At 43.4% G+C, this 12936-nt stretch overlaps 2 protein-coding genes across 6 annotated transcripts in view; one reads left to right on the top strand and one right to left on the bottom strand.

Annotated features, from left to right (window-relative positions):
- Positions 1 to 5784, bottom strand: part of prkaa2 (protein kinase, AMP-activated, alpha 2 catalytic subunit) — a 29411-nt gene extending 23627 nt beyond the window's left edge. For all 4 annotated transcript variants that reach the window (XR_004333317.1, XR_004333316.1, XR_004333315.1 and 1 more), the window contains exons 1-5: positions 5479 to 5784; positions 4102 to 4243; positions 2937 to 3030; positions 1501 to 1645; positions 516 to 603 (exon numbers count right to left, since the gene is read on the bottom strand). Coding sequence is in view for 1 of the 4 variants with exons in the window: in XM_032524873.1 (XP_032380764.1) it covers positions 516 to 603; positions 1501 to 1645; positions 2937 to 3030; positions 4102 to 4243; positions 5479 to 5578 (569 nt within the window). In the remaining 3 variants the exon portion in view is untranslated. The remainder of the gene's footprint in view (positions 1 to 515; positions 604 to 1500; positions 1646 to 2936; positions 3031 to 4101; positions 4244 to 5478) is intronic.
- A 2421-nt stretch (positions 5785 to 8205) lies between these two features.
- Positions 8206 to 12936, top strand: part of plpp3 (phospholipid phosphatase 3) — a 34891-nt gene continuing 30160 nt past the window's right edge. The window contains exon 1 of one of the 2 annotated variants that reach the window (XM_032525508.1): positions 8206 to 8786. In XM_032525508.1, the coding sequence (XP_032381399.1) occupies positions 8648 to 8786 (139 nt within the window). In that variant the 5' untranslated portion in view covers positions 8206 to 8647. The remainder of the gene's footprint in view (positions 8787 to 12936) is intronic. The other variant, XM_032525507.1, reaches the window with a different exon arrangement.

Raw genomic sequence — 12936 nt, 5'->3', positions numbered from 1 at the left:
TAGCCAGTCTCCAGACTTGAACCCATTAGAAAATCTTTGGAGGGAGTTGAAAGTCATGCAATGCAAATGAATTATTTAAAAATCACACAATGTGATTTTTATGGATTTTTGTTTCAGATTCCGTCTCTCACAGCTGAAGTGTACCTCTGCTTTGTAAGTAGGGAAACCTGCAAAATCAGCAGTGGATCAAATACTTGTTCTCCCCCCTTTATATTGGGGATTGAAGATTTTGACCATATCGTCAAGCCCTATTTTATGAGAAAGTAGATGGATTCAACAGGTTCTTTAGACCTTAGGCATACACACAGTGCATTTCACTGAGTAATAGTAAAGTACACATAGCTTTTCTCTGTTTACAAGAAACCTCTATAGGGCACCTTTAAAAATTGCTTTCTATCAGATTGGGTTTCCAGTCCAAAACTATTTGGTTCCTAAAGCCATGAAAAAAGGGCTATTAATAAATGGTCCTCTAGACATACATCATTTTGATTATCAATGCATCACACACACCACACCTTCCTGAGATGACCTCTGGAGCAGCATAGTTGGGTGAGCCACAGCTCGTCCGTAGAAACTCTCCATCTGACATCATGTTTGACAGACCTGAGGGCCAAACACAAGAAATAACCACCCTTCAGTCTCAACTGTGAGAGTAACACAGGCTAATGAAACAATCCTCTATGGTCATATTATTGCTATTGATTCTTTCGTTCAATTGAACATGGCCCGGGCACAGGGAGGGTGAGAGCAATACACTGGGGACGCCGCTGATATCTTTATCCTCCTTTACCCGCCAAGACTCTAAGCCCTAGACACAAAGCTCATCTAATTGGATGAGCCTCTCTCTGTCTGCCAGGGCCTCGGCCAAACGCTAAACACCAGACGCTCTGCACTGTGCTGACCTTCCCTTCATCTTCTATCCCTGTTCCTTTAGCGCTTCCTCTCACTGCTTACATGTGTCTGTTGCTCTCAGCCAAAACACTTGTCCAGCCACGCCCCCACCAACCCTTCCCTATCAGATGACACTGGGCCTCAAGGCCTTCTGCCAGACAAGATATGAGACCCTGTTGTTGCTAGGGGACCTCTCCCCCCAACCCCCCACCCTGCAGTGCACCAGGGCCTTCCTGTGTGTGTGGAAATATTTCTCTCTTTCATGGTCATATTGCATAAGACACAATCTCTTAACCATCAGCTAGAACAATTATGCCCCAACCTGTTAGAAACTGAGCTCAGTGAGAAATTAATTTCCATTTAATAATGAGGTTAACAGGCGCATGATGGTGATTTCACACTTTGTCCTGTAACTCTGCAACAAATGTTCACTTGGCTCTAATCAAACTGAACAAGTACTTGGTAATTCCACTCAGCTCTGCCACAACCCCCCACCCCCCACCCCCCATCTCCCTTCTCTTCTTACAGTATATTCCCTTACGGTACTTCTGCCATGCCAATCCTTCTGTCTTTCACTCTAAATGTAACTCTGTTGTCTGGGGATCCTACCGAAGTCGGCTATCTTGGCGTTCTTGCTGGCATCCAGCAGGACGTTCTCAGGTTTGAGGTCTCTGTGGACCACCATGTGCCTGTGGCAGTAGTCTACAGCTGAAATAATCTGCTGGAAAAGACGGCGAGCTTCTGTGTCTTCCACCTGAAAGAGATGATATAAACGGACATGATTTGGACAGTGGCTGTACTTTCTTTGTATTTAGTATTTCTCTGATTGTGTGGAAAGAACGGTGGATAATGTGGATTCTTGTTTAGAGCAAATGTATCATGTTCAGGGTTGGTCATGAGGTTGCTCTGGCTCCGGGCCCAGTTAAAGTTCAAGTAGGATTATTTGATTACAGTCAAAATAAACAGAGTCCCCAGAACGAGTCGTCTCTTTGTAGCGGTCTTGAACATGTGTGCGTTTTTGTGGAACACCATGCTTCATTCAAGGTTTAAATCTAAAACAATCCTGTGAATTTTAAAGGAACACGCCACCGTTTGTCGAAATAAGGCTTATCACGGTCTCCCCTAGCTGTAGATAGGTGGGCTAAGGCATTTTTCATCTCAGTGCATGCATCGCTTTAGTCCTCTGCAACACCGGCAGCACCGCCGCTAGTTAGCTTAGCGTAGCGAATGGAATCCTATGTCGACAGTTAGCATGTTGTGAGTAAAAGTGAGCCAACAAAAAAACAACAACAACAACAACCTACTTACTTCTTGTGGCCTGCGTATTCACAATGAGTACAAATAGCAATGCAGATTAAGAGTAGACCATTTCCTAGGCAGATATTGACTTGGGACAGTGCTTTGGCTATGCTTCCACCCAATATAGTCCCTGAGTAAGTGAGTAAAACATTCAAATTAACACTGACAGAAAGTGATGGTGTATGGAAACACTGTTGTCAAAACACATTTATATAACCCATAAACTTTAAATCATATCACTTGGAAGTTTACAACAATAGTTAAAGAAGTAAAAAGTAATTATTTTGGTGCAAAATATATTTAAGGAGTCTAATTGTAGTGTAAATAATATGCATGAAGACAGTGTTTTGATGTCTCTACAGAGTAAGAACATTTCCTAAAGTCATAAAGGAAGAAACTGAGCTCATACAACTTATCTTAAATGAAACTATTTGTAAAGCAACATTAAAAAATACAAATGCTAACATGTAACATTATGTTTATGACCGCTAAAGTCGAGGAAACGCTAACATCAGTCTTACTTGGTCGCCAAACCTGCCAAGTATTCAATTAAAAAAGTAATACATTGGTAATTATTTGGTGTTTAGGAGACGGTGGTCATGCCCTGTTACCACCTCAGAGACTGCTTTTGCAATGCCATCACTGATTTTCCTATTTGAGCTGTGGTTACCAGTGAACTGTTTCTGATGATGCAGTGACCACCACAACCTAGTCATACCAGTCAGTTAACAGATGAAATGTCTTACCCGTCCATGTTTGCAGATGTAGTCAAACAGCTCACCCCCAGACACATACTCCATGACCATGAAGAAATCCGTGGGTGTACTAATCACCTGGTACCTAAAACACAAACATATGTTTTAGAGCACGACCGATAAAGGATTATACATCATCTCTAAAACAAATGTAATTACTTAAAACAAGCACAGAATAAATATGCACAAACCAATACACACATAGGTGAGGCAAAGCTGTGATGTACGGCTGCTGAGTGTAGGCATTAGTTTCATAAAGGTCAAGTATATTAAAAAGCAGGGCCAATCTCATGAATGGTTGCTCTTGTGAGATTTGGCACTTCATCATAATCTACTTCATTCCTGTCGAACCAGGTGTAGCGCAACACAGCCAGCACCACGGGAGAAATTAACACAAACCAAATAACAATTTCTCTCTCTCTCTCTCTCTCTCTCCCCCCCACATACACACAAGGAAATCTAAACAGTAAGTTCAGGAAAATGTTAAGACATTTATTGTAATTTAATTTACTTCATGCTGGTTTTACAAACAGGGCCAATATATCGCACAGAGTCTGCTTTGCTCAGTCCAGCAGCGTCCATGCAAGCAGACTGTGTGTGTGTGTGTGTGTGTGTGTGTGTGTGTGTGCCAGTGTCTGGAAATGTATGTTAGTGGCATAGTGTTCCACAGCGCTCAAGCTCACGTCCTGAGAGCTCACATATCTGCCATAGCTTACAGTGTGACAGTGGACTAACCCTGACCTAAAAATAACACACAGATTGTTGAGAGAGACAGAGAGAGACATGGACTGACAAGGCCATGGACACAGAAGGAAAGTAGGAAAAGGGAATGAAGGAGACAAGACATCTGGATGAGAGAGATAATTTAGTCACAGTCACAACTTGATAGTTAAACTGTGTGTGTGTGTGTGTGTGTGTTTGTGTGTGTTTGTGTGTGTTTGTGTGTGTGTGTGTTTTCTACCTCCTGGGAGCCCTGTGGGCATGCTCAGTACAGCGTAGCTGTAGTAAACAAACAGGAAGACGCAAAGCATGCCACAACAGAGGGAACACAAAATAGCAAAAGGCCCACATTACAACAGCAACTTAAAGAGCTTACTTATCTCTCAGTGTCAGTCATAAAATCTGATAGAAGAATATGTTGTCTTTCTCCACTTACAGCTTGATAATATGTGGGTGTCTGAACAGTTTGAGGTTCTGGATCTCTCGTTTGATCTTCCCGACAACATCGAGACTGCGGATCTTCTGTCTGTTTAGGATCTTTACGGCCACTTTATGGCCTGTCAATTGATGCTCGCCAACTGAAAACACAAGAATCCAGAGATAAAGCAGATAAAATACACAGATGGTAAAACTACATAGGGGCTCAAACACATGATAGTTATGCACAAGATAAATGGATGCCTAAAGGGGGGATGAAAGTGGCATTAATGGGTTAAGGCTGGATTTTGATTATCTGTTGCACAGGCATCAACACAACAGTAAATTATTATTATGCTTTTTTTTTTAGTGTTTGCCCTACTGCAGCCCTTATCTGCCTGCCATGTCTTTGTTTAGGGTGTTGGAGCTATTTGCATGCCTGAGGCTGCCAACCCCTACAACAGTTTGACTACATACACCAGTTATATAAAGCATAAATACTAATGGTCGATGAACTGCTCTGACTCCCACATACTGTACATTGGGATTACACTAAAACAACCACTCCCAGTAGTAAAAGCATTATAGTTAACTACATTTAATTCAATTCGGTATTAAATGGTATGAATTTAGACTGAATTTTTGCATGGATTTTACAACTTGCTAGCTAATACATCCCTCAAACTGCGGACACAAGCAACCGGCTGGCGGAGCATGAGCACCGGTCTTAAAGCTCACAAGGTCACGCAGAGTGCCTGAAAACAAGCTAAGAAAACTGAAATAATATCCTGTGATAGACCCTTCCAGTTAAACTTTACGCCTATAAAACGTGTTCCTGACTTAGTATGCACTTAACAGGCTAACACTGGCTGGCAATGGGATAACATACGGGACTAACGTCAGCCTCACTGTAGCTAAACATTTGGTCAGTTAGTTAACGTTAAACCCACACGGTGGGTTTTGGTCAAGCTGTAAGCTTCACATAGCTACGTCCTTTCCCAAAAAACGCGGAAAATACATCTGACATAGCGGTTAAACTCCTCAGCGTTTACCGTTAACGTTATATGATAATAATGTGAGTATGACTGTGCATAACGCTAGCTGTTGTAAGTTACGCCAGGTAATTTCACCTGCCATGGCTGGTAACGGTAGCTACAGAGGGGGGCTTCGGTGAAAGAATTTGACTTTCAAGCTGGCGGATTCTCGTAGCATATTTACGCTTTAAAACCCTTCTGTAGCCGCCGGTAAACCACCCGGCTACGCAAACTGCACTGACCGCAAGTTCATCACTGTCAAGTTGAAGGGGGGAGGCACGGCGACTAACGTTACTTCATGTGACTCCAAATGAAACAGGCAAACACATTATGATAGGTATGACACAAAAGCATGACTTAACTCTTCACTTTGCCGAATGTTCCCACTCCGAGCGTGTCGCCGAGCACATAATGGCCAATTTTTACCCTGCCTTCGTTTTTCTGCTGTTGCCGCTCTGCCATCTTCTCCGTTACCGACGGTTGGGCTCGCTCGGTGCGGCGGGTGTGCTGCCTGCCCGCCTATGGAGCTCGCGGAGGGGCGGGGCACTTGACTTGTTCTGTCCACTGCGAGGGAAGGGAAAAAGCAGCGAAGACTCGAGCCCGTTAAACTCGCACTGTCACAGGTGTATGGTAGGCAGGCACTGTTAGGCTCTAGCAGAAATAAACTGCTTTTCCGAAGGGCCATATGGCATATAGCCTGTGTGTCATAACCGGGATTATCTCTCCGAGAGCCCAACGGTCTGCCATCTACCCTGTAGGTGTGTGTCCCCCACTGACCGGGTGTTGTGTCAAGTTTGGCACCCCTGTCAAGTAAAAACGTTACCCTGTATCAAAAACAGGATTGTTTCACCCACAGAATAATGTAACGTTACCCTACTTTGTGAGCAGCACAGCATGCATGATTTGTTTTGTGATCACAGTTTTTTTATTTTTATTTTGGAAAAGTAAACAGCAACACACAGTTACAAGCGCGTGGGCCAGAAAGAAAATAAAAATAATACAAATAAAAACAAACAAAAATAAAATAAAATAAACATTAATAAAATAAAACATAGAGAGGAGAGACGGGAGGGAGGGAGAAAAAAACAACACACGCAGAAACAGACACCCAAACACTTACATAGACAAACATAGCCTACACAGACAGACAGACATACACACAGACAGACATACACACAGACAGACAGACAAACATATACACAGACGAACATATACACAGACAGACATACACAGACAGACACACACAGACAGACATACACAGACAGACAAGGAACCAAACAACGATGTTTGTTTTTTGTTGGTTAGGCTATAGCATATGTCTGCTATATCATACGACTGTTCTGAAAAAACCTTTGCAAAATGTGAAAAGTAATATTCACAGAGAAGCAATGCAATATTTGAGTAATGTGTTTCGGTTTTGCAATCAAGTATACGCAGTGAGTGCCCACTGGCCTTTATGGGCTATCAAGATGGTCAGTCATAGTTTCCATGTTATCCTCACAAACCACCAAGAGGAGCATCTGCTTTTGTTTATATCCTCACTGCAGTCATATCACACATTATAGGCTGATGTGTTGGCCCCTCTCTACCGTATCAGTCCCAGATGTCCAATGTTGTCAATAATCTTCCATCAACTTTCTATAACAGAATGGGCTGGTGAAAATATTTATGGATGGATGAGTTGGTAGAAGATTAAGGCGAGTTGTTCATATTTAACCACTAGATAGTTAGATAGCCTTTATTATTAGACTCACGGGCCATAAAAACAACAACAACAACAACAAAGATACAGACACAAGACAGACACCAATTAAATGAGACAGCTATACCAGCAATCCCATAAGGGGGACTGGTGTTGCGAAGCACTGAACCTCGGGTCAGTCAGATGTGAAATGACAGAGATGACACTAGATGGCAGTGTAAGTTTAATTTGTCATTATCCAGCATGTTTCTTGGAATAGTTTACCTGCTGCAGTCTTGCGTGTCAGAGACTTGAGCTCTGTCTGAAATTGAAAAGCGTTTTTGGAGCTGGCCTGGCACACGATAAATTAATTGTGGGAGTAACACCGTAGGGAGTTGGGTTGGGAACCGGAGGGTCGTCGGTTCGAGTCCCCGTTCGGACCAAAGTACGGTGTGGACTGGTCGTTGGAGAGATGCCAGTTCACCTCCCGGGCACTGCCAAGGTGCTTTTGAGCCAAACACCGAACCCCCACTTACTGCTCAGGGCGCTGGTCCAGATCCCCCCCCCCCACCACATACACTTTGACATCTCTCCATTATTGCATGTATAGGACCCGAGCATGTGTGTGTATTTCCAGCCTGTGTGTAATAACAGTGTATGATAAGAGTGTAAACTGTATTTTCCCCTGAGGGGATCAATAAAAATAAATGGATAAGTAAATGCTTGGCTTCACCGACCGGAACGATCCAATTAGAGTTTTCACTGATACATCAGTATTTTAAAAAAAATACAACATATAGATTAAATACAATAAAAAAGTTATATACATTACACATTTTCCCAGAAAAAAACGAATAATGCCAATAAATCGGATGAATTCTAAACGTCCAAATACTTTTTGAATAGGGACTGGCAGACTATGCATAACTACAGTTTCACTATCATATTGGTAAAATATACAAATGCTATCGGCGTATTGTTTAGGATTTCTTTACTTGTGATATTTCCATGGGCACAATGTGCAGCAGAGTTTGAGGAAGAACTGAGAAACCAAAGTTTTTAAATAGTCAGTAAATATGTGCTTTCATTCTTCTTCAGGATTAAAATAGAGAGCCAATATATGATCTTCAACAGCCTAACCACTCTGCTTGCTCTGGAGGAAACTACTAAAACTGTTGGGTCCTTGTAAATTTTGGAGTGTGGTCTAGACCTACTCTATCTGTAAAGTGTCTCGAGATAACTCTTGTTATGAATTGATACTATAAATAAAATTGAAATTGAAATTGAAACGCTCCTAACTAGTGGGACTCCAGTGCGCCTGCAGTACCTCGCGTAACCGCGGGGGGCGCTGCTCTCTGCCCCGCTCTTTCCCCACCAGTCGGAGAAAGTTTTCCACGCAGGGATGGAGGTGATTACCCACCGCAAGCAGAGGGAAGAGGGCTGAGCCTTGAAGCTGCTAGGGGAACTTGAAGAGAGCAGGGGGGAGGAGGAGGAGAAGAAGGATTCGTATAACAAGAGCGGCTGTCGATGCGCAGCGCAATTCTTCCCTTCACTCCAAGTCTTTGAACCAAGAGCGATAAAAGGGGAGCGGGCTTTCCATTCATTTCGAGCCGAGGCAACTTTTCTTTCTTGAGTCCGTGGCGCGGGTCCGTTCACCAGATAATACTATTTAATAAAAGAAAAGAAAGAACAGCATCATCAGATTTGAAACTTTACGAGACCTCCGAGTTGGGAAGTTTTCTCCTTGCGTGATATTTTTTTTTTTAAAAGGACTTGAGAACCTGACAGACTTCCTTCACCTACCGCGTGGTGTGGGGATTTTGAGCTGAATCGGGGGGGGGACTTCTCAAATGCAAAAGTACATGTATGAGAAAGCAATGGCACAAGAGACAAGGAACGGAGGGACCTCTACGTTAAATAACAACAATGGTGTTAACAACAGTAAGAAGAAGCTGCTGATTGCGCTCGACATCTTCTGCCTTCTACTTGGTGAGTCTATGAACACGTTTAGGCTGCGGGATCTGAAATTGTAATTTGAATTGTTTACTTTGTTGGCTCACATCAGCTGATTTGGAGTCAGTGAGTGTACTTTCAGCTCCGGATTGACACACGAAACAGCACACACAATAATTGAACAAACGAGGGCCCGCGCTTTCTAATGGTTGGCAGTTATAGTTTTTTAAAAGTACTGCCTGGTATCTGTCACCACAAGACAACTTAATCTGCAACATCCCCTTATCATCCAGTTCCAACACCACCACAACCCCCCCCCCACCCCATGTTGGTGAAGCGCGGGGCACAACACACTGACAATACTCAACATTTCAGGCTTTTGGATTGTTATGTATACACACTTTATACTGTACAATCTCACAATGACACAAGCCAGAAGTCACGTGTGCTGGCACAATAATGCATGCATATCAATCATATGCAAAAACAACTTCTTGTGATGGACTGACACACGTGTGTATGGCTCTACTCTCAGCTGACACAGCAAGAGGAAAATGTTTGTCGTTACATAATGTATTGATCATTTCAGAGTCCACAGAGCATCACTGGGGCGTGATCAATTGATGGCTGCCAGGCATGCCTGAGGGCATACATGTTATGAAGTGTTGTAACCTGCCCTGCTTGCCCTGTTCATCTGACCCCAAAACCTCCAGAGGTGCCATTCCAGCCAGAGCTGTCAGTACACAGAGATGTTTTCTCAGCTCCATAGAATAGGATAGAAAGCTTTTATTGTCATTATACACAGTACCTGTGCAACGGGATTGAAGCAACCCCTTTACAGTGTCAACACAAAATATAAAAATATAAAATATTACGTATAGGTAGTGCAGAAAAAAAGTGCAAGTGCAATTAAGGTTATTGATCCTTAGTTAGTTGCTCAAAGTTTCACCGTGGTCAACAGCGCTCTGATGTGCACATCACGACATGACATGCAACTTGTTTGTGAAGTAGAGTTTGTGTGTGTGTGTGTCCTGACTTGTTATTCTGCTAGCGTCCCGTCCAGATCCAGAGAGCCGTGTGTATGTGTGTTGCTTTGATAGCCGGTTTGTTTTTTTGGCTGTTGTCCCCATAGCCCAATCCTTTTTTAGTTACTAGCTCCAGTAGGCCCCCCTTTCTCTTCTCTTTGTTTTCAATCCCTCCGTCTCTCCTTTCTCTCTTTTAGAAAAGGATTATGGGAGTTGCGCTTTACTTCTACACATTCTCTCCCAGAACCCTGCAAATCCCTGGCCAGCTGCCCCTGATCACTCCACTTCCAATTGCTTTCTCTCCCTCTTTCGCTCTCTGGCTCTCTATCTAGTCCTCTTCGTCTCTTCCTGACCAGGGGACTGCATGGAATAATTGCTTAAGCATGTGTTGTGGCAGGGGAATGCCTCTCCAATCTAGCAGAGAGAGCGATGGAGAGGCAGGACACGTGGCTGACCAGGCAATAGCGGAGCAGGTGGGAGCCACACAAACAGCTTTTTATGGAGAAACTAAAGCATCAACAGTAGTAACAAAATATGTGACATCGCCACCACACAGGAACAGGAATTTTATCACCCAGGATGTTACAAATGGTGCGGATTAACTCCACATTCTCCTTAATACTGTGTAGTAGAAGCAGATCTGCTTGACAGATGCAAAGTTTTCCATTGGGTTTCTATTGGTTTGCCTATTAAAGAACCTCAGACAGAGATACACTGTTTCATCTGCACCCATATAAATGTAGATGAGCTTTGAGCGCATGTGGAGCAAATTTCCTGCATAAACCAACTTCCTTCACTGGTAAAAGCTCCTCTCTGCCATGTAAGAAGAACACACACACACACACACACACACAAAATGCATGTAAGCACACCGACATGAATGGTCACACAGATTCTTCTTTGTCATGCTAAACACAATCTGGCTGCTCAGTGGTGATTGGTTGGCCCACTTTAGTGGTTTGGTGTGGGGGGTGGGGGGGTTACAGTGGGTGGAGAGGTTAAAAGAGAGACGGAGAAAGGGGGGTTATCATGGGAAGCTGAACGAGGAATGTGGGTGTGTAGAGGGCTCCGAAGAATTCTCTGTGTGCACATCGGAAAAGAGTAGTGTACACTATACAGCTAATGCATAAATATCTTGTTTCCTTTAATTAGTTGATATCTGCCAGCTGCTGCAACACACACACACACATTAAAGTGACACTTTTGTAATCTGCCCGGCAGTCACACACACCCCCCTTCAAGCAGGGCTAATGGTTGTGTTTGCATAAAGGCCATCTGAGGCCATCTATGACACACGTGAAGAAACTTAAAAAAAACGGGATCCCTCCTTATGTTGCTTCTGCTAATCATGATGCACCAAACAGCAGGATTTGGAATGGTGATGGAAAAAATGTATACACACACACACACACACACACTCACACACACACACACACACACACACACACACACACACACACACATACACATACACATACACATACACACTCTCTCCCAGCACTCAACTGCTGAGCCCAGAGTTACAACGTACCGTTTTGGCAGCTGAGCCCAAGAAGCATCTGCTGATTTCACTTTGGCTCGGGTTCCATTCTTGAGTTGATTTAGCGACGCCATAAGGAGCGCAAACAAACGCCGTACACTCACTATAAATACACAAACCGCAGACTGAATTTCATTCTTAACTTTTTTTCTGTCTCGCCCGCGCTCGTGAACATGGCTACACGCTGCCCTATAGCCTGCTATCATCCAGCTGAAAGTGGATGTTTATTGTGAAAACATTCAAGAAAGCATATCTCTAAAAGTAGCCTAACCTAAACCCAGATTAGATTTTTGACAATGCAAAGCAGATAATGCATTGTGTGTTCGCTTGGGGGCATGCATTAGTGTCTGTCTGAGTTTGGAAGCCATTCAGAATTAGAGCTGCAGGGGGCTTTTTTTTACAGAATATAAACATGGATTGTCCAGGACTGGCTCCGATGACTGTCAGCTAAATTAAAAGCTCCACAAGATCTGTCTGGGTGTTGCCATAGTGACCAGCCACTCATATGTATTAGGCACCAGATTGCTTTTTTCCATCAGCTTCTCAGATTTCTTGTTATCCGTTCTGATCTGGGATACAGTCAGGTGTTTGGTGACGTGATTTTCCACAAGCGACAGACGTGGACATTGTTAATTAGCAACAGAAAGGAGTGTAACCTTTTGGCCCCCGGGGAATCAGCTTCATAACTGGCCCTTGAGCATTAACCCTGTATGGCTCTTGCCCAACTCCTGCCTCTCCATTAACTGCTATAGCATTACAGCAGTCAGTCACACAGCCCCTCATTAAAGCTGGAGAGGTTTAACCTCTACCTCTCCAGGCCTCGGCCACTTCAATCCTGAGCCGCTCTACAAATATTTTCCAGAATTGCTTAAATTCTTCATCTGGCTGCAGTGTTTTGGCCCAAGACTCTTGATGTGACATCTGGTGCAATTTTGGGAGTGAGTGAACCAAGGGGCACTGTGTGTGTGTGTGTGTGTGTGTGTGTGTGTGTGTGTGTGTGTGTGGTGGTGTTCAGGAAAGGGTGGGAAACGGAAAGGTAGTGTCGGTCGGAGGTAGGTGTGGTTGTGAAATGAAATCCTGTCCCTTTTTTTTTTTTAATTTAAAAACATTTTTTTTTTGCCTTTCTGCCCATTTCCATTCTTTTCCCTCTTCCTTCCCTCTCTGCTCCCTCTTCCCTCTTCTTAACTGGCTTTGACTAATAGAGAGAAATGGCATGAAGGAGCTTTGTTAGCCAAATACTTAATCACAATAAGATGTGGTTAGTTTAGAGTATGCCTAGAAAGTAACTTATCTACCACTGAGATTGGGTTCACGAGAGGAAGACAATATTTTAACACTACTTTAAAGAAAACGTCATTTAGGAAATATGACTGGAAAAGTAGTCATTTCTCAGAGAACTAAGGTTACAATGTAACCAAGTGTTTCATTGCGACTTGTACATAGACATAAAGAAATGGAGCAACAGATGGACGGAGACCAGTGAAGTCTGTTAGAAGCTCTTTTCCGGTGATGCTGAGCGTTACTACGCAGCCTCCAACTGAGCTTGACGACGTAGATGTGACGTGAGCAACCGGTCTGAAAGTTGTAATTCTTCTGGTAGCTGTGCAAGAGAAATCTCAAT

Source organism: Etheostoma spectabile, chromosome 9 (assembly GCF_008692095.1).
Source record: "Etheostoma spectabile isolate EspeVRDwgs_2016 chromosome 9, UIUC_Espe_1.0, whole genome shotgun sequence".
Lineage (NCBI taxonomy): Eukaryota > Metazoa > Chordata > Actinopteri > Perciformes > Percidae > Etheostoma > Etheostoma spectabile.
The sequence above is the reverse complement of the archived record's forward strand: the minus strand, read 5'-3'. Positions and strand labels throughout refer to the sequence as shown.